The sequence below is a fragment of the Scomber scombrus genome, chromosome 6 (assembly GCF_963691925.1).
Source record: "Scomber scombrus chromosome 6, fScoSco1.1, whole genome shotgun sequence".
NCBI classification, from domain to species: domain Eukaryota; kingdom Metazoa; phylum Chordata; class Actinopteri; order Scombriformes; family Scombridae; genus Scomber; species Scomber scombrus.
The window spans coordinates 20,077,270-20,101,966 of NC_084975.1; the positions used below are offsets into that span (position 1 = coordinate 20,077,270).

The window sequence follows — 24,697 nt, forward strand, 5'->3', positions numbered from 1 at the left end:
TGACATTTTGGGAAATATGCTTATTTGCTTTCTTGTCTACAGTTAGTGGAGTAAGATCAATACCACTCTCATGTCGGTGCTTTAAGTAGGGACCTAGAGCAAGAAGGCAGTTATCTTAGCATACCGTAAAGACAGGAAGCAGGGTGAATGAGCTAGCCTCTCTCTGTAGGTAAAAAAAATATGGCTACCAACAGCTGTAAAATCAATACAATGGGCCTCATGGGAGAACATTTATTCTTTTACTGTACATGTATTCTTATTTCAAAAATGTTTTCGTTTTTTAAGTAAGTAAATATTGGCAAGACATGACAATGACAAGGTATTAATTTAATTGAGATTTGAGTTTATATTAGTTGTTTTTATTTTTGTAACATCTTTAAACTCCAGCTTCATTCAGATAAAGGCATCATACTTATTTTAATCAAACAATCACAACCTGTAGATCTGGTCAGGATCACTTTTGAATTTTGTTCAAGAGAAAATTGAGAATTAGTGGGAAGTGCAACAAGTTCTATTACATTACTTGAATGTGTCACTATAAATCAGCTTGTACAAGAAATTCTTGCATGAGGCCCAATGTAAAGTATGTTAGGGGAGTTACACACTGCAACATTTTGTTAAAGAACAGCAGCTACACACAGCGCACTGACTTACTTTTGGTTAAACTTCATTACAACCTTTCTCATTGTCTGACTGTGTTTTTGACCTGTTGGACTGTATTATTTCTTTGACTGTGTTCCAAGATATCACTAATTACTTTTGTGACTCCAATAATATTGTAGTTGAGAGAAATGATAGCCAAAACACTTCAAATAAGACCCAAGATGTAATAAGTTATCCTTTAACGATGTGGCAGAACAGAGCTAATATAAGCAGGAAATAAAATCACCTTTAGTCTGAATGACAACATCCAAGTATGAATCATCAGACCCAAGTTTGCTTTGTGTTGAAGTGTAAAAATAGTTTGTTTTTTTAAACTTCTAAGTCTTGTTCTGGTTCTTGTTATAAAATGCACGGGCAAATAGTTGTAACTGATTTTCACTCCACTGACCACAGTTGTACAGATATTGTAAAATGAAATAATCAGTAACTCTCTTAACACTGAAGGCAGACTGCAGGTGAAACTTCAGGTGATGTTTTAGCAATTGACTACCAAACTGGGTCAATTTATTTAGTTGAGTCATATCTGAATAGAAAATATCAGTGCAGCACTTGACAACACATCCAGCAACATGTCAGTTTCATGTTTAATGAAATGAGGAAGGATCTGTGCAGTTAAATGAGTTTTCCTTTCTACTGAAATTGCAAAAGCATCCAATAGATGTTACTGCTTGTGAAATAGGACTGCAAACAAACTATGCTACAGTTAAATAGAACCACGGTGTGAATGTGAAACACACTGTAATGATGTGTTTTGCTGTAAGAACACCAGTAGCAATGAAACCTTTCATCTGTTTAAAGAAAAGATGAGGTGTTTTAGGGTTGGGGGGGTAATTTTCTAATAGACACACATCTTCAGTCAGAGTCTCTAAAAAGTATTTTTCTTTACACTTAGTACAAAAAAGACATCTCTACCCGTTAGTGCTTCGCTTTAAGATACTATTACATAAATAAACAATTTATTTTCAGTGTTCAGAACAGACAGTTCCAGTGTGACTGGAAAACTAACATACTCCACCATATTCCAGTTGGCAGCAGAGGGTTTAACAGAGTTCTCCACTCAGCTTTTGGTGCACCTCAACGCACCATACTTACAAAATGTTCTTCATTTCTACAAACCTCCAACATAAGCCCCAGCCAATTTGGGGGGGTTGTTCATGTCAAGATTCACTTCTGCTCCCCTTTTTGTGAAAATACGACAAAACCCTTAAAAGTTTGCAATCAAAGACTTGACAAATCTCTCCCAGTCACCCATCATCAGCTGCTGTCATTTTGATTCACTCCCAGGTTTCTGAGTTTCCTCTCCATGCATGAGTCTCTTGTGAATTTAACAATTACAAATCCCAGAGTGGAAAGCACAGTTCCCGAAGAGGGCCTCATTCATTACCTGTAGTCCCAACTTCACTGTGGATACATCAGTACATGAGCACAATCTCTATGTGACAGTAAAGTTCTGGGGTATTACCTACTGATATTTAGCATTTACTTTCTGAAAAGCAATTAGATAGATTCTGCTGTGCAAAACGATGCCATGAAGAGCTGATAGTGTAAATGCCATTACTTTATTTCAAAATCTTTCACTGGTCCAAGACACACTTTTATCTTGCTCCCTCGGGTCTTCCTCATTCAGCTAGTCCTTGGCGCCTCACTTCCTGACACTGTGTTCCTTGCGTCCTTATTTGCAGGTAAACACCTCCGTCCTCTCACTGCATGTGTTGCACTTGACGAAGCAGCACCATTGGAACTTACAATTGCACTGCCACACTTTGGTGTACTGGTGTGTATTGTAGCCCCGACCGCAGCACATGAGGTCGCAGCCATCTGTATGTGGCGAGGTGCGGTTGCACAGGCGTCCCTGGGTGCCCACGCTCCCCGTGGCTGCGTCCTCCTCGCAGTAGTTGGGCGACCTCTCGATGTAGACGAGGTCTGTCTCCATGGGCTTGCGGTAGCCCTGAGTCTGCTTCACCTTGAGGTGGGTGGGCTGTCGCAGTCGGCTAGCCCGGACTACCTCCACATGCACGGCTTCATTGTACTTGTCCTTGAGTACGTAGCCAATCTCACGGAATTTGGGAAGTGTAGTCCAACAGGTCTTGGTGGTGCAGGAACCTGAGACGCCGTGGCACTTGCACTCCAGCTTCATCCTTTCTTCTAAAACCTGTGGATTGATGAAGATAAAAGACAGCTGTAGATCTGCAACAAATATTAACATGAAATTGAACTACCAACTTCATATGCATGAAATGAATCATAAGACGGAAAACAAATCCAATGTCAGCAGGTCAGTAATAGTTCACCCAAAGTATCTTAATACCCTAGTGAAACTTAACCATGCAGTTATCTGTCTCTGAGATCTTCCATCCTAATACAATAGAAACAGGTGAAATTGTATGTTGAAAGAAATGTTTTAATTCAATTTAGTAAAAACAGAAAAACTGTGTCAAACATGCTGTCAGCATCTTTCTTTGGCACTAGTTAATACCAAGGAAATATTTTGTTCACCATCACCATGTTGGGGTGGAGGCATACATCTCAAGAGACAGACAAACCTGGAAAATAAAACCAAACTATTTTCATGGCAGCAGTAAAGGTAAAAGAGAAATTTTTTGTCTTTTTGGAATTTGCCTGACCTGACTCAATTTCAGTTATTGAAACAGCCACACAACATGGATCTCTGAACACTTTTTACTTTATTGTGTTGTGTTATCTTCTCACAGCAAGTTACATTTTCCTAGATGAAAACCATGTTACGCAATCACTGACACATACACTGTTTGAGTGAAGAGGACATAGCACATGTAAAAAATACATAAGCAATGTGTCACAACTATGATGGCAAAGGGAGATTTCTTGTCTCGACAGTCAAACATTACTAATCTAGTATGAGTACAGAGTGACAGATCTCTGTGAGCAAGACACTGAAATGACCAGTCATGATTAACATGCAGCTGCATGTCATGGAGGAGGGGAAGTTGTACTTACAGGTAACCTTCCATCCTCTTACTTTGTCTACCTTCACTAAACCACATCAGTGACAGAGAAAAATGAACACGGATCTCAAATAGCCATCCATCATTTTGATTAATTTAAATCCAGATGATTGTGTCATGAAATGTGTTGCACATGCAGTACAAAACAAAGACAAACTCAATTAAATTTTGACATATGGAGAAGAAACTTGAAGATTTATAAACTACTTATTCAAGTATTGAGTAAACTAATGTTGCCACATACATGAAAGTGGATTTAAATATTGTATCATAGCTATACATTCAGATATTTTTATTTATAAACTAGAGCTTTTATGTTATACCCTTACTTAAACTGCCTTCAATTCATGTTATCTCAAATGTATGGTACACAGAGCATAATGTATTCACTTATCGGTCTAATCCTAGGGCATATGGGAAATATTGTGCACTGTCGTCAGTATTTCAAGTGTCAATCCTTTGCCCTGTTGGACTTGAAAAATTAAAAACCTCCAAATAAAACTATACCCTCTTCATTTTCGGCTGAACTTTTATCAAAGGCAGAGGAACAGAGGAAAGAGGTGGTGGAGTTCGAATGGCTCATATTAACATGTCTTTAATAGTCCTGACATGACTCCTTTAACCCAATTAGGAACCCCCGACTTGCTTGAACGAAGCATGTGTCTTTGTTGTATAAGATGTAAATTTGGTTGGCAGGGCATTTTTCCAGTGCAGCTTTTTCCTGGCACCTCACCTCGCCAATGGCACAAATCATCATTTCTATCAGACACTTATGAAATGTACACAAGAGTTGTTCAATATCTGTCTGCCTTTTCTATGCACTCATGTGGTCACAGTTTCCTGATTTGAGGACATTTGATTGAAAAAACATGAGCTTTCCCCACTTTATAAAAGCTGGGGTCAGCTGTCAATCTTCCCTCCGATGTTGATTCAGAATAAGGATTTCCAAAAATGTATAGTGCAAAAACCACTAGGAATGCCTGGCATAAGGGCTCTGACAAATGGATGGAAACATTTACTTAAACTGTGTCCATCAAAGCCTCTGAGCTGTTTCTAATTAGTCCAATATGACCAGATTCCCATCTAAAGATCACTTGTCAAACACACACACCCGTTGCTTGATGAAAGGGATCTGGTAATTCACTGGGTGTTCTTTTACATTGGTTTAGTCACGGAATCTATGGTAAATATAGTTTTTTGTTTCAATGACGTGTCTTATCAGTGATGGAAAAAAAAAATCTCGGCTGGACCCCATTGAAGACATCATTTCCTTCCTCATCAGAATCAGGACAGTTTTTTTTATCAGGTCATTTGTCTTGAATTTATTAGAGCAGAAACTCTTTTTTTAACACAGAAAAGCACATTCTGACACAAAAACAGAAGGTCCTCAGCGACAGTGTACAAAGAAAACAAACAAGATTTATAAAACTCATGTCAACTATTTTAAGGAAAACCCACCAGAAATGGGGAGATAATTTTTTCTGCATTAAAACAACTGTGAATTCTGATTCAATAACCAACAAACACCCCATTTACACTAGCTAGTGTCTCCTATCCAGATAAAATTTAATACATTTAATACTGTTGTCTCTGCTGGCCAGATCAAAAATCTGATCTGTCTTGGTTTTCCTGGGCTACATGCAAATCCAGATCTGCACTCCAGTCCAAAGGGTGATTGTAATGTACCTGAAGCTGCTTGATAGTTGCCTAGAATCTAGAATAGAATAGAATAGTCTTTACTGTCACTGTACAGGACAAAAAAAACAAAAAAAAACAAAACATGGATGAATTGCACTCCTGGACTTTCAGCAAGACTTAATTTTTTTTACCATGTGGTTTGAACAATCTTCATCATCTTCAATCTATCTCAGATGCCTCTTGGATGCCTTCACACTTAGCTGTTTTGATATCTGATAGCTAATCCAATCCAAGACTCCTGAAGGGACTAATCATAAATGGGGCCTTACAAACTGTGTGTAAACCCAGAGAAGGCTCAGACCTCCTTAATTACAAAAATGTCAGCTTTCCTACTGTCACAGCAAAGAGGAAATCTGACTTTTGCACATCCTCCTAGTTTCCGAGTTTCCGAACCCCAGAGTGAGAACAACAACAGTGCCAACTCCTGACAGTCCAACATGCCAGCACCATGGCATGCAGACCCTATCAGTCTGCTGTGTTAACATCAGCATTGTCAGGCTGCTTTCACACCCTGAATAGACACAGAGAAAAGGCTGTGACATGTTTTGGTACTGTGCAGAGAACTGCAATAATATCCTGTTCCTGACTTAACACTTCATAATTCCATGAAAGGAACTGGAAAGAGGAGATGGCAGTCCTCCATCTGGTAACCACTGGCGAGGCTCCATTTTCCCAGTGGACGCGATAAAGCCAAAGTTATTAATTAGATCCATTTGTCAACATAAAATCATCTCAACTCTTTTATTTACCTCACACTCTCTTTCACTCTTTTTTCTTTCCTTCATGACTGTTCTGGAATGACTAATAGCAAACAAACATATCCATAATGAAGTTTGCCAACACACTCTCTCAGAAATAAAAGACTCCTTCTTACAATGGAAAGAAACGCCAGTAATTGGCTGAAGCAAAACAAGCTGCTGAAAGGCTAAGTGGGTGATCAATCAGTCAGCAGCTTGGTCTGTCACAGTCCTTTGTCACATAACTATGTGACTTTTTAGCTCTCTATCTGGGACTGCTGGCTCGCTGCACACATTTACACACATCTATGCATCCATGTATGCGCACACGCATGTTTGTTTGTCAAGAATTGAGTCATAAATTGTTATATGTCATTGGAGGAAGATTTTTCATGTCATCTCATTTTAACTCATTTGAGTTAAAGGATGATTCATGTTTGTTTCAACTTGGATTTAATCTTCCTAACTTGGGCCTGTTATTGGTTTTATAACACTGTGCTCACTCAAAGTAACTGCTGAAATCTTTGTTTCATATAATGTATGCACATAAACTACAGCAGGCATGGTAGATCAAAGTTGGTCAAGGTTGGGAAATAACAGACAGGTGATTTTATCATTTTACCAACATCCCGGGTTTTTTGCAAATAAACTTGACTAATCTGGAGGTTTTTTTTAAAAATGTTTGAAGGAATACTTGTGTTCTTGTCCCATTATTCCATCAACAATTAAAACTATAGTTCAAATAAACCTGAATTGTCCTTTGAATTACAGTAAGTCATTATTTCTTAAAATTATTGTATCTTGATTGATTGACTGCTGGAGAATTTTGTTGTTGCTATATCTGGAAAAAACATTTCTTGCAAAGCATGTGAGTATCCTTTACCTTTCTTCCTGCCTCATTGTTATGCAAGTTCATCAGGCGCCGTGGGGTCTTTTTAATCTCGCGGGCATCCACAAATCGGCGAGAGAACTCAATGCCATACTTGATGTCAGCCGAGCAGCCTCCCCACTTCCAGCCTTCCTCCTGATTGTAATACCCCTGCTTCTCCCTGTCGCAGCCGCACTGGCTCAGGTTGCCCTGACTGCATGCCGCTGTGATAGCGTGAGCCACCCCTGCTGCTGTGATGGCGTACGTGAACGCTGCTTCCCGACTGCCTGAAAGAGGGAAATAATGTTTTTAAGGAAAACAGTCAAAGATGATTTGTAAATAACTGACATTATAAAGCCATTTTACATCTTTCAATTTTACAGTAGCAAAATACAAAACCCATACATGCATTTTGACTTCCAACAAAATGTTTATCACTCAGCACAAGCATTACACATCCATGTAAAGTGACACATCAGACTACTGCTATCCACACCACCTTGGTTTTGTAAACCTTAAACCAAAATATCTTTCTGTCAGCAAACATTCAACACACCACTCCAGTCACACGGTCTAACACTGCAGAGTCCATTCCATCGTCTTGATAAGCCACCACATTTTCCTCCCCGCTACTAAACTGCTTCCCTCCTGCACCTTGGTAGAAATGTGGTCACATTTCCGACCACAAAGTCCTTGGGCCCAGCCTGTGAGAGTACAGTGTTGGAATTCCAGTGTGGGGAGAGCTGGTCTAGGTGCTGTCCAAAGTGCTGAATTCCTCTACAGGAGCACCTTGTATTGCTGCCCACACTGCAAACAGCTGGGGTCTGAAGGTCTCACTGCTTCTCTCACAGTGCTCATTGACAAGAAAGGAGACACTCTGGGTTGCATGAGCCTGATGGCACAGGGTTAAAAGATAAGATCAACAACTACACTTTAGCAGGAGACATTGTACCTGTACCTGTGTACCATTGTTTTATACACTGCATGAAAATCTGCTTTTTTGACTACTTGAGCTTGTAAAACCCGTTCCAGTACGTCTACATAAGCAGAAAAATATACCAATATTGTATTTCATGAGAAGATTCCTGAAAAGATGACAGACAGTTCCTGAAAAGTTGATATTTTTGAGATAGTTTTCACTTTGTTCGGATAACCAAGTCTTATTTTCAGCAAAAAATTGCCATCATATTTTCCAGAACCCTGTCTGACCAACAGTGACCCAAGGACAATCAGCATTATATTAAAAAGCCAAGAAAATCTGCATATTAACACATTTGAGAAAATGGAACTAAGAAATGTTTGACATTTTTCATTAATAAATGATGATTTGATTATCAACATAATTGTGATTCAAGTTTCTGTCAAGTAACTAATCTTTCATCCACTACAGCACTAAAACAAATCACTTTTTTCATAAAGGAATCATGTTATCACAGTCAGAATAAGGTACAAATGTAGCCAAAGGTCAATGACAATAGCCATACCATTCATTTTCTACCTAAATATCTCAGAGTTCTCTTCTACTCTCCTAATGGCTACACAGGGATTTGTCTTAAAAGGCCTCCCCTGGTCTAAAACAGACTGTGGGCTATTACAACACCAGTCTCCTGTCAACTGGCAGTAATCTGCAAGGGGCCAAGCAGCAAAAATGAGGCAAACCACAGAGTGTTTCAGGGGGCCTTTCAGCCTTTGGAAAGGAATGTTTTGTAAGTCTTTTGATGTATGTTGTGTAATGTACTCAGTTGCAATTATTTGGATCTCTCTGGGTAAAATGCATTTTTTCTGCACTTTCGAGAGCCATAGGTTCCTTGATTATTTATCATTCCTTCGGTAGCTCTCAGAGAAACAGCTAAGAAGCCTGTTATATTAGTTTGGCAACAAACACATTTGACTCATGCTAATGAAGTTGAAGATGAAGTTGATATAAAGAGCAGAGCAGAGCTGAGCCTTTTATAAATGTTAATCATCAAAGTGCATTGTATTGGACTACATTTCCCCTGTATCATGCTGACAAAAATACAATGTGGGAGTTCCCTCTCCTTATGTCAATCATTATCCTGTAAATAATATACAGAGTATTCATTCAAAAATAAACTAGAATTACTAGAATTTGTATAGTGTAAACACATACAAAAAGCTTTCTGAGTTTTAAGAGGAGCTTTGAATCTCATGAAACTCTAAATTAAGACATAGACCGTCAGATATTGCAGTTCCATTTACAACAAATAAATTGTCAAATAGTCCACCAAAAAAGCCAAGGCTGCTAGTGTTAGTTGGAGCCTAGTCTAGCCATGTGTGCTTTGCGCAAAGCAGAATAGTAAAATGTACTTATGTATCTGGCTTTTCATTGCCTATGTTTACTAATTGTATGGAGCATTTTCAGCATTTAAGAAGTAATTTGCATTGCTTAAATGCAATACTTGTATGCAGCTGTTTTCCATTCCATTTACTCGTCTTTCTCCACAAGTACTTTTTGCACTTATTATTCTAATCTCAAGGGTATTTTCTGAACTCCCAGAGACGTTTTCACCCAAAGCCACTGTTAATTTCCTATCCTGGCACTGGTGCTGTAGCGCTAATACCACGGCCACAGGTTTGCCCGGTGGGGACTGACTCACAACCACTTGCTTCTCTGGTTAGCAGCAGAGCTGTGCCCCAGTAAAATTCAGCTACCCCCACCTCACACATGCATGCATGCAGGCGCACAACTGTAATGTACTTGTATCCACATGCATCCACATGCACGCAAATACTCAGTGACTGGCCACATAATAAAAATACACAACACAGTCACACTATCCTCCACCCCCAGACACATACACATGAACATTCACTGTTAAAAACACATTTGCACATAGGCACACAAAGCGTCACTGTAATGTTTAAAACAGGATAAAGGCAGTTTCCAGAGAAAGGGTGGTTCCCTGCGCTATAGATGCATGCCCATTTCTGGGTCCATTGAGCTGTGCTGCTCATGGGGAAAATGATGATGATGGGGCTTGTACTGGTTGTCACCCCCTGGTGGGTCTGGCACTGCCAAGGCTCTGCCTGGCCATAATGAAAGCCAATTACACAAGCCATGGAACTGTGGCGATCAAGCCCCCCTTTTTCCTTGTGCAATGAACCAAAGAGGACATCCAAATCAGATTTTTAGCACTTAAAACATGTTGTCCTCTGGGTATAAATATCCATCGATATTATGCATTCAACCTCTCTCTTGTCTTTCAAGTCCAGATCAAATCATATTATCTGTGATGATTGTTTAAATCAAAAAACATAGAAAAAATATAGAAAAAAAACATAGAAATTAAAATAAACAATAGTATTAAATAAATAAATAATAAAACATATATTCAGATTTGAATTTACTGCTAGTAAAATGCATGATCAATAGAGAGAGAATGAGTGTACTGAATGAAATAAATACACTAATATAAACACAACCAGGAAATACTGTATTTTAATAACAGTGCTCCGTTGTCTTGTGTTGGATGTTGTGTGTGCATCATTGTACTCTCGTGCCCTCAGGAAGGGAAGGCCCTGCTTTGCTGAACAGCAGTGCGGTTGATGAAATGTGGAGGAGAAAAAGCACCCATAACAGCAGCAGAAAGCCCTAAAGAGGCTGGGCCCAGAGTCCTGACAGCCCTCCAGGAGGAACCACCCTGGGATAGCCTCGCTAGCTGCCAGTGGAAAATTGGAGTGACCAGAAAAACCTCAATGAACTTGGAAACATCCAGGAGAGAAGAATGGGGGAATATTAAACCAGATGTCTAATGGAGTTTAGTGGCAAGTGTCTGCTACACTATCCAACTAGGAAGAAAGATGGGAAGAAGATCAGCTTTTCTTCACTCAGAACAGGTACAGGAGTTAATAAACCAGCATAGGACATAAACTTTTATGTTATATGCCTGTGTCAGGGACTAAAACTGGAGCTGTAGTGAGGGCTACTAACTCAGTATGCTTGGCCTTCACATTACCTGACCACAGCACTTTGGACACTGGCCCGTACTGCGATGCCCGTGTCTTTTGACCATCTGCCGAAACTGGGACACAAAAAGAAGTCTCTGGATGTAGTGGCTTGCCGCTAAAACGGCAATCTGTGTTTAGAGCCGGAGGCAGGCACACCGCTAGACAAATTTCACATGACACAGCACAGGAGATTTACAACCGACGACACTATACAGATCATGCTGGTGTAGTATAGGCTAGCATATGTAGTAACACTGCTGCTGACCTCAACAGGCCTGACTGTCTTCACCGCTAGCAGGCCATAGTTAAGCTATGTTGCTGACCAGAGGAAAGGGAAAGGACATACTAAAGGGACTCTTACGAAGTGAATGAATGTCTGTGGATTCTGCTGCCCTGTCCAAAAATGAATCTTTTGAATGAAAATGAGTCTTTTTTTATTGTGTACCCATCCTCTCATGAGATACATGGTGAAATCTCAACTGAGGGAATCTGTTTTCTTTGTTGTTCAAACACTTAAATGAGAATAAGATTTTGTATAATCCAGTCTTAATATCTATTTCTTGGATATTATTCCAAATACTTATATTACCTGCCTGCACATACTGTAGCAGATAATGCTTCTTTATCCATATTTAGCTTTGCTGTCTTGTTAGCTGTATGGTAATGTTATATATTTTGTTACTGTTATATCATCATGTACATCATGTTTCTGGCACATGATTTACATAGAGAGTTGCTGACCATTGTAGTTAAATTCCTTGTTTGTGTCAGCATACTTGGCCACAAAACCTGCTTCTGACTCAGAGAGTTAAGGTTTTCAAAAGTACAAAAGAATATCAGCATCCCAAGCAAGCTACAGTGAAGCATGTAGACACGGATATAAGAGCACCGCGGCCAGGGGTGACTCACATACTGCAAAGGTGAGAAGAAATAAAATATAGTAGTAGACAATAGGAAAGGTCACACAGTGGAGGAAAAAGGCTAGAGAGAAGAAGTTTAGGCAGTAATACTGGTGGGGGTCTTGCCAAGCAACGGCAAAGCATACACACGCTAAAACACTCACATACACACACAGACCGGCAGAGCCCAGCAGTGCAGTTGAATGGCCTCTCCACACAAGCCAAGCCTGTTGGTAGAGCAGTGAAGGGGAAAGCTTTTTAAAGGCCCCCGTCATCCCGGACATGCACTCGCACCCCGGGGACACAGGAGGATTGGATTGCATAAGAAATAACATCTCAACAAGACAACGATACACTGGAGTTTTAGAGCTTCGTATCCATTAAGCATAAGGACATCCTGTCACGGACAAATGGCACCACAGTGAACAAAGGGAAAAGTGTCACCTGCTGGTGGCCAAAAGTCTTTACACCTGTGGTTATGTTGACTGACAGTACATTACAAGCTGGGCAGGAAACATTTTTTTGTTTGTTTTTCATGTAGAGGACATAGCATTGAGAATTTCCCCAAATTTTTTTCTGTAATTTACACACATTTACCAGCTAACTATATTTTTATGGAAAATTGAGTAATAGAGTAATTCAGATCGCCGTTTTTGGAGCCACATGTACCTCCTCTGACGTTAAACTATATCTTGTTGAAACTTTTTCTACTTTTTCCATCTTCTTTTTCTGCCTTGCTGCACTCCCACTATCCAAATAAAATGAAAACACTAAAGCCAAGAAAGTCCCTGCTATTCATTCAAAAAAAGAAAAACAAAAAACTTTATACAGCAAGATGACTTTAAAATATGAAACATTCCACCAAAAACCAAAAGAGTGAATCGAATGGAAAGCTGATATATTTTTAAGCTTTTGAAACACTAATCTTAAGTATAAGTTCATGGACACTATTTTCCACAGTGTACACACAGTATATAATAAAGTCACAACACAAAAAACACTGAAACACTGAAGTCGTGCCGGCGCTGAAACTTTGTCTCCAGGGCCCCATTGAAGGGGAAGAAAGTTGGAGGAAAACCCCTAGCTTTGTATACCAATCACTGAACTGACTAATGCGCTCTCTACTACTGTTTTCCGTTCCGCTTTATGTACCGTTGCTATGAACATATGCTCCCAGCAAATTATAGACAAAGTTGTGGTCCGTGAGGTTTGCAGCTTGAGGAATTAGCACAGCCGTGTTCCTGTACAATAAAATAATATTGTTTTACCAGAACTAGGCTCCACATTCTCAGTGTACTCACATCATAGAGCTGGGGAAGTGACACGCTTTGGCACAGGAGCGCACTGTAGGGTCCTGAGTTTGATTCATATAATAAAGAGGGCTTTGAGCAGTAAAGCTAAAACAATTATGAGAGTATTTAACGTTGCCGGTATTAAATGCTGAGAATCTAAGTAAGCTGCCTCCCAGGCATAGAAAATTGGGCTGGCAGAAAACATCTCAAAAGCATCCTTTTTCTTCCCTGATCTCCCTGAGGTGGAGATAAAGCTTTTTGACTGAATACCGAGACTTGCTAAAACAGGCACAAATCCTTCTTCCCACCCTTTCATCCTAATAATGAGCCCAAATCAGGACCTCACCTGCTCAGATCTAGAAATGTAGGTCTGTATGTGGTGTACATGGTAATCATCAAGTTCATGTGGGGACATTGTTGAGGATTTTCCTCAATTTCAATCCCATTTGACTTTGTTTCATCTTCAATGGAAACATATTTACCAAGATATATATCAATCCCACATCATATCACTGAAGATATCATTATCATCATAACTATAATCAGCGAGTCAAATATGCCACTGATGACATGTTTCCTTTCTCATTACAAAAGAAACCTCCAGACCTAACATTTCCATATTCACTGATATTCATCAAACCCTCAAATAAAGCTCCAGGTCTCTTAACATCCTCTCCCTCCTACCAGTGTCTCTTTGCTTCAAACCCACAAACTCCCCCTCTCTCTGCGCTCTCACCTAAGTGGGCCAGTAGCGGTGTGATTGTTGGCACATGTAAATGTCCAGTGGCGGCCCTGCGTGTAGAGAATACAGTGATCGGCCTGGGATTGTGTGGAACAAAGCACACTGTGAGATTACAGTTGATCCTCTCGCATCCTGTTTCCTCCTGCGTCTAGCAGCACTGGCAGACACAGACAGACGCAGATCCCACCGATAACAGCGCCGCAGGGAGAGGAGGGGCGAACAACACACATACATACAGAGGGGCCCGAGGGCCAGGGCCCAGAACGACCCCGGGCCACGTCAGCAGACAGCCGGTTGGTGGGTAGGAGAGAGAAACAGAGAGAGTTAGAGAGAGGGGTGAGGGAAAGGAGAGGGTCCCCAGCTCCCGACACACCCACACAGTCTGAGACAGAGACAGAGCTGATGAATGAACAAGCAAAGAGGCCTGGCAATGATAGTTTGGTCGCGTAGGATGAGAAGCCCCACCCTAGATACAGGCACATGCTGTGGGCAGGGGATATGAGGCGAAACATTGGGAGAGAAAGAGTAAGAGATGACCTTTACCGAGCCTTGATGACCACAGCCCACACACTGTAGAACAACAAAGCATCAGACTCCCCTATCTGATAATGTGTGGGGAAAGATCTTACACATTGACACACACACACACACACATACACACACACACACACACACACACACACACGCGCACACACACACACACACACAGACACACACAGACACACACACATACAACCGTTCTGTTTTCTCTGGACTCACATGGAGGAGGGCAGAGAGGATTACGGCTACCCACATGATGATGGGCTGAAAAATAGGCCTTTTATCCACCACCGTTCCACCATAACACAATGCACGCGTCATTTCCACACTGTTATCCGCATGCTATCAAGTACTTGGCTGCCTGGGAGTGAATCTGCAATTTTTCTGGTAGATCAGCACTACAATGCATCAGAGATTTTATCTATTTGCGATAGCAGCTACAATATAAGGCCCTTTAATGATAACAACAAATATTTCTTATCTATACAGGATAACATAATTGGATTACATATCTGAGTTGATAACCACAATTTGCCTGTAGAGTGTACAACCAACATGAGACTAATCCCACAAAGGGGAAAACCTTGGCGGCAGTGACATGATTGATGGTATTTTGGGAGAGTTCACGAGTGTCAAAGTATCCACTTGTGAGCTCTTGAAAAACCCCTATTTTGAAGAATGAGTTTTTGCCTGTCTTTATTAAACCAGTCTTGGGTATAACACTCATAGCCAACTGACTAAGCTCATATGTCAAGCAGTGTAACATCCTGTTTTATTCATGCAAGGATTTAACTGTGAAGCCTCACTCCCTAATGATGATAGTCTTTAAAATATGAGAAGCAAATAAATCTGTTGAGTTACAGAATCATGACATGTCTTGTATAACTTTAAAACATTTTAAACAATCACCCAGTTGACAATGCGGCTGGCTAAAGTTACACAGCACCACTGACTTATTTGCTTTCAAGGAAAGAATGTTTATTCTGTAGTTGATATTTTACTTTTCACTCAAGACTTTAATGTCTATTTTAAGACTACATCACTACAAGTTTGTTGAAAATGTTCAGCTGGCCGAAATTAATATTTCAACTCGCATTTCCTTTTACTTTGTCAAAATGAGGAAACAAAGCAAGAATGGAACCACACGGTCATTTGAATAGATTTTTTTCGTCCGTTCGTTATTAGCCCTCGGTTGGACTGTGATGTTGTACTTGCATTCTGTGGGGATATGATTTCACCACAAATGACCATCAACTGATTCCGAGAAGGGGAAGGAGCTCAGCCAGTGCATTTATAATCTGCAAGTATTTTGTTGTCCTCAAACCGGGAGCTTGTAGTGCAGTGCATGAAAGTAGAAATGCTAGATTTGTGGGAAAACGTGAATTAATGGCTGCTGCAAACCTTCAACAACAAATAAAATGTGGGAATCATAATTATCAATTATAGCATCAACTGTATTATTCTTTGCATGAAATAGTTGTGACTCAAATCTTTTTTTTCTTCATAACAGTCTCAAATAAACACTGTGAGGCCTGTCTTCTGCTATGACGTTAGTTAAACAGATCTGCAGTAAGTGTAGCGCTCAAATTATCGACGGAAAAGATGAGCAATCGTTTCAAGAAAACCGTCTCAAGAAAATTGTCAAAAGAACACACTACGCTCAGTTTTTCAGTTTTTTTTTTTTTTCAGAATAGATAAAGACATGAAAATCTAAACCAGTGCATCTATTGACTTTGACATGCTGCATTTGAACATAACTGTACTCCAAACCCTCAATCTTCACTGAATTCAGTTTTTTAATAGGGTATGGAATGAAAAATACTAAGCCAAAATCAAAAAAATTCTATCAACCACATCCCCTTTGCACTTATCCTCCTCCAGTGTTTACACCGGTAATATAAAAACCAACCTCAGCACTGAGTTATGTCTGGCTCTGTCTATCTGTAGTGACCTTTCCCCTCCACTGAGAGGGAACTGTGCTAGAAGGAGTCTTGCGTCTCCCAATCCTGATCAAGTATGTGCCTGTCCGGGAGTTCTTTCCACCCAAGTGGTTTTCAATGAACCTGCTGACTTAAACATCCTTTATCTGACTAGACGCTGGTTTGGCCCCTGCAGCCCTGCGGTCCTGGCAGGTGGATCGGCCACTGCCTTCACCACACTGAGCTTCTGAGGGGAGATGGGTGAGAGACAGAGTAGGGAGGGACTGGCTAGGAGGTGGTACTATCAGGGAGGATGGGAAAATACAGACATGCAACAACACACCCTCTATTCTCTAATCTCTCTTCAGTTTAAGCTCCCACATTCCATCAAAGTTCACCTTGTTAGTGGTAACTATTAGGATACGGCTCACTAAGGCATCCCGTTTCCCTATCCTTATCCTGTCTGCCTTCAAGTCAAACAGTAGAGCTTCGGGCAAAAACTCAGCTCCTATCTGACGTCAGTGAGATGAGAGAAAGGGAAAGAGGTACAATGTAGGTCATAGAGCAAAACAGACTTGTAAAGCAGTTTTGTTTCAAACAATGTTTTGCCTGCAATTGTATCTAAGCATGTAAATAGAGTCTTCTTTAAAGAACAGATACATTCTAATCTGGGTTACTGGCACTGCCATGAAATAATACACAGCAGCATTCCCTTTGAAGCAAAAGGCTCACCTGCTCAAGTGCTGCATCCACTCTTGTGTAATGAGCCAGAGGCAAAATGATTGAACTTTTGTAATATTTCACTGCCGGCACAACAAGAAACTTCTTTCAGATGAAAAGCATGAATCAGAACGGTAACAAACTGACTGAAAGTCAAACAGAGAGTAACCAGAGCAGGCCTTTTTATGACAAGGGGGCCAGCGTTAGCCTTTGATGCTGAGTGTAGTCGCTGAAAGGTGTCCATTTTCAAGTTCTAATCGCCAACATCAAGTGCATTGCTATTTGAACAGAGCTGTAAGGTGTTCATAGGCAGGTTCTTTAAGTGAGCAGCAACCCCATTACAGGTTTTTGGCCAAAAGAAAGTCTGATGATACACAAAATATGCCATTAAGGAAAGAAGTGCAATTATAATATAATAAATGAGCTGATTACAAAAACATGAATTCAACACTGCTGAGCTCAAGAATAAATACAACAAGGGGGAAAAGGGTTCATATATGTTTGTTAAAGTTGAGGTATGGGGCAGAGATCCTTTGCTCGATCTACAACACATCAGATTATTATGTGAGATGTGTAACAGAAACCACATGGGGCTTTCAATGCACTTCACGCGTGGGTGAACGCACTCAAATATGCATAATAAAATGGCATCAACAAATCACAGCCATGGGATCAGTCTTGACAGGAATATTCAAAATAGAATGATTCATGCAGAAACCAGGCCAAGGATTATGATGTGAGGATTGACCATGTTTGCCATTCTTAGCCTGAAACCCCCTCCTTTCCTCCTGACTCGCTGATGGATCTGTCTCTAATTTTATTATTGCTTCTTAATAGACTGCGACAAGCCACTCAATAACACCCATTTCTGTTAGCACAGGATAATTCATTCCACATTTCTGCGAGCTGAAGGTACCAATGAATGCCAGCAGCATGGCAGGGCACAAGGGAAGATTGCTAAATCTGCTTTTGCAGAGGAAACAGAGACACTTAAATTGCCAGTTTCAAATCTCACTGTAAGTTTATGGTGTTGTTCTCCAATTTGTCAGTTAGAACATAACTACGCAGCCAATGCTCTTTGCAAAACAGAGAAACTGTTGAGGGATAGAAATGTAACAAGAATAGGGATGCATTCATTTTTCCATCAGTCCATCTACCCTCAAGTCTTGTGTTCAGCAAAGTGTCAGGAAACAGAGAAGGTGCCAGCAGAAGCCATCCTCTGAACTGAATACACTTTTCTGTTTACAATGCAAGAGTGAAATAAATATCAAATGACCGGCATTTGAAACTAAATCACCTCTGCTGAATAAAGATATCTCAGGCTCTGTAATGCTCAATAACCTAACTATTAATGTGTGCACTCTTGGAAAGCAAATGTAATACCATGGAGCAGCTCCAGAACAGAAAGACTGCCTCCAAGAGCAGGCAGCACAGAGAGAATGCATTAGACTTGTGGTCGGCTGATCTTTAGTTCTTGAAAAAATGCCGACATCTCCTCCCACCAGTCCAAAACTAAGACTGGATCACAGAGCGGGGGGAAAGGTTTAGTGTTCATAATTTGGGGGATTTGAATGAAAAACTTAAATGGGAGCGGAACGGGAATAGCTTTTCCCCTGTACTTGATTATGATGATGTGGGAATTTGTAGATTCGGAGAAGGGATGGGAACATTTTGTCGAAGGGGCGTATTCCATGATTTCATATGCCATGCTAAAGAATTCCATAATACACACAGACATAAATACATCTTCAGCAACAAACACTGGAAAGTATCACAAACGAGGATGCCGTGTGCAAGCTTAGGGTAGTGTGACAATAAGGTGTTGAGGGACAACGCTAAATCATTAATTTTTCCACAATATCTAACAAGCAGGGGAGTTCTGCAGTAGCTGTGGTGTCTGTGGTCTCCCACGATGACCTAGTGGGACACTGCTAAACTGAACGAACACTGTCATATCACAAGCCATAGCCTTCCCACCTACAGCAGTGGAGAGCTTGATCTCACTGATTCAAGATACAATAGCATATCACATACTCCCTGCCATGCACCATATGTAGCTGTGTAAATGCCATTTGAGCCCTAAGATCTCTGTATACTTCTCTGTGATTTGACCACATAGCTTTCCCAATAGAAATCTTCAGGAGGAAATTGAATGTTATTTTTCATCTGTTATCCAGCAGTGGATTGCATCTGTAATATATACTTGTGATCTCACATTTGCCTGAATGATAAAAAATTCAACCAAACCAACATTTGAATCCAATATATCCTGAGATTACCCCTACAGTCTTAGGAAATATTGGATTTAAATGTTTTGCACTGGGAAAGCATTGAATTTTTTTGTGATTTCACAGTGTTTGTGAGATCACAAAAAACATTTAAAGATACAACCCACTGCTAGATAACAGGTAAAAAGCTTAAATGTTGACTGTTCCCAGGTTTGCATAGGGTATACTATGTTAACAAGTCAAGGAGTAATGTACAGGGTAATGAGGTCACAAATAAGGCTAATTGCAGGGTTAAAGTTTAGGGGGAACAGCTGCAATGTTAGAATTTACAATTACATATCCCTACAGCAAAATAAACATTTTTTACAATACTAAAAGCAAAAAAGCTTAAAAATCAATCAATGGTAACATATCGACACTATGAGTAAGTGAAACCCTCTTTTAAGGCTAATACAGTCACCCCATGATGACCTCATGCAGTAATAAAAATGGCCAGCAGCTACCTGACTGCTAATCCACAAAAAGTTCAGGTAACTTCTTGCTAGATTTTCTAATTAATTATTAATGTTTTCATGTGGGCAAGTAAGTGTAGTGAGGGAAGAGATTAGTTAAGTTGTTGTAATGAAACTAGATTACAATATTTAAGTATGGTTCTATTTAACATAGGCTTAACCCTCTAAGGGCAGGGCTTAATTACTACATCTCACTGCTGTTACGCGGACACAAAAGCATCTCATTAATAAGAGTAACTGAACACATCAGGACACACTGCTACTCTCCACGTAACCAGACCGCTTATAGAGAGTAGTCTTTCTCCCTGACACAAGCCTAAATTTGCTTTAGATTATCATGCGGTCGATCAAAAGTCAGCTGGAATAATCTCAACACTTCACTTGCTGTTTCTGGTTAGGACAAGATAAGGAATAGTTGGTGGCACACAAGTTTGGTTTAAATGCAGCGATTCTGTAAGACATCTGCCAACCAGACAATCCCTCTCATCTTTCCAGTTAAACATCAAGACAAGAGGTGGTAAACAAACTTTTGGACACCATGTTTAATTTAGTCTATCTGTCTGAGAAACAAGAGCAATCACTGGCTTTAAATAAATCTCCAATTTAACCAGATACTATATTACAACAGCTGTGTGCACTTAAAAGTTGGCAATGCAAACGTTTTTAATTTTGAAAGATGTTTAAGCTGCTCCCTAGACCAATAACATATAATTATATGGGAATGATGGCCAAAGCTTCAGAATAACACCCAGGTTGTAAGCAAATTTAATTTACATTGTAATAATACTTATTTTAATTTAAAACTAGATCATAGCCCACTGCACATGCATGTGTATGGATGTTGTTCAGTAAGAGATCAGTATGCCATTATCACTGCTTTAAATGTACAACAATGAACAACACAAATTTACCCATCAAGTAAAATTAGCGTGGTGGTGAAGGTGTTGAAACTGAAAAGAAGTTCAAAACATATTTGTCACCCCATGAAGCTGTAAAATGTTACTTTTCATTTACTGTTTTTTGTGTGGTAACAATTATGAAAAAATAGCTGCTGATTTGTGCTGATTACCTTGTTGAACAAAAATAAGAGAATAAGAATATATTCTTGTTTGCTCCAGTTTTTAATGACAAATAAACAAATAAAAAATGTCTATGTAAATCTTCCATGGGAAAAAGATCTACCAGAGTCAAGGTCCAGTTTAGTCTAAAAGCAAACGTCATTATTGGACAACTTTATTGAGAAGGCACCACATGAGCTAAGTCAGACCACCAAGTCCCATCATTATAGGACAATCATGGCAGGGCCGGTTGTCATCACTCTTCAGCCAGAACTGGACACCAACAGTGATCTGCACAGCACTGGTGCATAAATCATTTGTGCAGATCCACTATGGAAACCAAACAAGAAGAGCAAAGTGAATATGATATTCACATGACGCCATTACTGAATGGGATGTAGATCTAGCATCAGTGAAGAAAAGTGGAAGAGAAGTAAGGCTACTGTAGGCCTTCTACAGGAGCACAGCTTGAATGACTTCATCCTGACTGGTCAGATACATACAGTACTCGTCAGAAGTTTGGACATACCCTCCCATTCCCTTGAAACGTGCAACATTTCAACTGCATGTGCATCAGATATGCAAAGATTGGAGTGGTAATGTCCACTATGCCCTATCTGAGGAAAAAACCTGTGTGAATTAGAATTGTTAAGGTAAATAGTATAATAGGTATAAAAACACTAACATCAATCATAGAAAATGCCAAGGAGGCACACAGATGCTTCAGATGAACCATCTAAATGAATGATATCAGATAAGTATAATATGATTCGTCAATCACTAGTCTTTCAAAAGGGCAAAAAGAACAAACCCAAAGGAGGAGGGGATGTTGGGTGTTTAGGAAAACAACATGAGCTGTATTACAAAAGAAAGAGCCACATTCACAACAAAGAAAAAATGCTTTTGGAAAGGGAGCTGGAGCTAATTCAGCTACTCCTTAAGAGGAGTGATTGTTAACAGAGCCACTGGATTAAATGTGCAGCCCAACCGCAACGTAATGGCAACAAAGCATCTTCTAAATGAAAGGAAATATATAAAAGTCCCTGTAAAACAAAAGCGATGCAAAAAAGGTTTTGCGCACTGCCAAGTTTCTCAAACAAAAGCATCGTAAATGTAAATGTTTGTCTGCTTTAAGGTCTTTTTTTCTGCATGTATGTGCACACTTTCATGAACCAGCCAGGCATGGACACAACCAATTTAGTCCGATTAACAACAGATGTGTCCATCTATTTTGGTACGACAAGCGTTCTCTGCAATAACACCATTAGTTGTCTCCTCATTTGTGATATCATTTTTCAACCATACGTTTTCCCCATTAGGGCTCCAGTGCCTTTCGGTAGCTTTTCCATAACTTTGGCATGGCCAGCAATGGTCGGCATGCTGCTAACCAAGAGGCTCACTGCAGAACCTACATCAACAGAAACCAGAGCGCGCTGGAGAAATACAACATTGTCAATTGAAATGAGGACAACTAAGATCGGCTGGAATCAGCAGTATATGAAGTCCTCTTGAGCAATGCCAACACGAATGGTTATACAATAGAGAGTCAAAGAGACTGTGTGTTGCTGGTTTGAGTTTTGACTGTGTGATGTGTGCAGCTTGGGTTTGGCTTGTGAAGAGCCATATTTCATGGGGCTCAGAGGGTCGGGGCTGGTACCACATTCTGATACTCTTCTTGCACTGTTTCTTAAAACTGAGACAATAGGATGGCTCGAAACATGCATTATGCAACTTTTATTCCCTCTTCAATAAGAAAGTCATGGGTATTATCATTGTCATTTTCATTATCATTACCAAATGACTATTAGTAATCACAAACTCTCTAGCCTCTGTTTTGCATATAGCACACACGCCACTTCCAAGTTGTGATCCCTTTCTCAAATGTGTTCAATTATCAGTTTACTGATCAACTGAGTACTGCACACACACGCGAAATCCATCCCCTGATAGGGATCCTTTATTATAATAATTCATACATCTTCTCTAATATTCAACCTAATTAATCCAGTTATTTTACTTAAATTACTCCTTAAGTAGCTTGAAAGTTACAAACATTTTTCCATACTATACAACAATGTCTTACATAGTTTATATTATGCTTATACTGAGGGAAAAACTCAAACCCAAGATTTTTTTTTGGCTTTTTCTGAAAATGATATCAAATGTAAAACCGTTGACACATACATACCTTTAATTGGCATGATATTTTCAAATTTCCTTTAAATTTTGGAGTCTTCATTTGAAATAACTTTCTCAGATTTTGAACAAGGCTCAAAGAGTTTTTAATTTTTCTCAAACCTAACCTACGGTTGCATAAACCCAAATTTAACTTGAAAAAAAGTTAAGCACTAAAAGAAAATGTGTTCATTAAAAGAGTGAGTACTGGCTGAAATGACATCAGAAAAAATATTGTCACTAAAATAGCTAAAGCTCAAACTGGTTCTCACAACAGCCACACATGGAACACACATGCACACAAACAAGCACACACTACGCCCTTTCCCTTTTGTGATAGAACCCAGACTGACCTACTCGCAGCTCCTGACCGAAGACTGTCCTTTCTCCCAGCGCCGAACAGTTCCACCGTCCATATCGGAACTGATATTGACATTCATTGATGCCCATCTGGGCACCTTCGCCCACAACAATGATGGCGTCCGGGCGGCTCTGGCAGATGGCCCGCTGGCGAGGTGCCAGCCCGGGAATCTTGTTGCAGATGATGTTGGCACCCAGAGCCACCACCGAGGACAGGGCCCTGCCAAAACAAGAGACAGACACCACCACACATGCGTTCATACACGAATCCATTGACACACAGACAAACACAACAACACATGTACATATGCACAAACAGATGCACACATGGTTCCACATACACACACAGACACACACACACACACACAGAAACATAGACTCAGTTAGAATTTACAGAGGATGGTCAGACTGACTCACTTATGTAAGACTCTCCAGAACGGGATTCAATTCAACCAGTGATTGATGCACGTTCCGTAGTAAAGTGAAAGCCGTATTGCATGAAAGTATTGCTATTTATTGGATTAGAGGTAAATCAAAAAACTGAAAACTTAATCCAACATAAATCATAAAAAAAACATACAGGGAAACTTGCTAAAACAGCCCAGAGAGAGAAAACAAGATGCTTATTTGACTACTGACAACGCCATTCCGCATTGGTTTGGATGGTGGTACTTTGAGTAATGAATTGGGGTTTTTGTGTTAATTGTTAGGTAACATAGTGGTGTGAACAGTTGCCAGACCTAACTCTTATGCAAATACAGTATATACACTTGCTCAGTGTCAAGTGATGTAGACGCAGGGCTTATTTTTTAACCAAATGTCACAAAAAATATTATTTCTTATGATTTGTGTAATTATGTGTTGGAAACTTATTCAGGGTGTAAAGTGCTGCCTATAAATTTTATGAGAGACTGCTTTTACTTTAGCCACATCCTAAGACTGGGTAAATGCTGTTTAGCAAATGACATCCCTCCTTCTCAGCTCTCCTCATGGAAACGTCATCACATCTGATCACTTTATGTGATAATATCAAAACATATGTTAAAGATGGCTTTGCAACCGCTGAGAGAGCCAAAACAGATTACAGCTAAACAAAGCGCTGACTTTCTCTGCGACTTTGTTTATAGCCATCAAAACCATGTAGATACATACTTTTCAAACAAGTCAGGAACAAGGAGCCATAAATGAGTGTGGAGGCAAACGCCAGCTTTGAAGTATGACGTCTACTTCCAAAAGGCTTCACCACAAACGGGGCAAACTAACCCAGGCAAGTTGTGTGACAGAGAAAAGCGACGGCGGTGTAAGAGGGGTGAAAAGGAAGAACGGGTGAGGG

At 40.0% G+C, this 24,697-nt stretch overlaps 1 protein-coding gene across 2 annotated transcripts in view; it reads right to left on the reverse strand.

Moving 5' to 3' along the window:
• Positions 1-2,335: 2,335 nt before the first annotated feature.
• The window catches only part of wnt7bb (wingless-type MMTV integration site family, member 7Bb), a 28,443-nt gene continuing 6,081 nt past the window's right edge, over positions 2,336-24,697 (reverse strand). For both annotated transcript variants that reach the window (XM_062420094.1, XM_062420093.1), the window contains exons 2-4: positions 23,358-23,584; positions 6,966-7,237; positions 2,336-2,815 (exon numbers count right to left, since the gene is read on the reverse strand). In XM_062420094.1, the coding sequence (XP_062276078.1) occupies positions 2,336-2,815; positions 6,966-7,237; positions 23,358-23,584 (979 nt within the window). The remainder of the gene's footprint in view (positions 2,816-6,965; positions 7,238-23,357; positions 23,585-24,697) is intronic.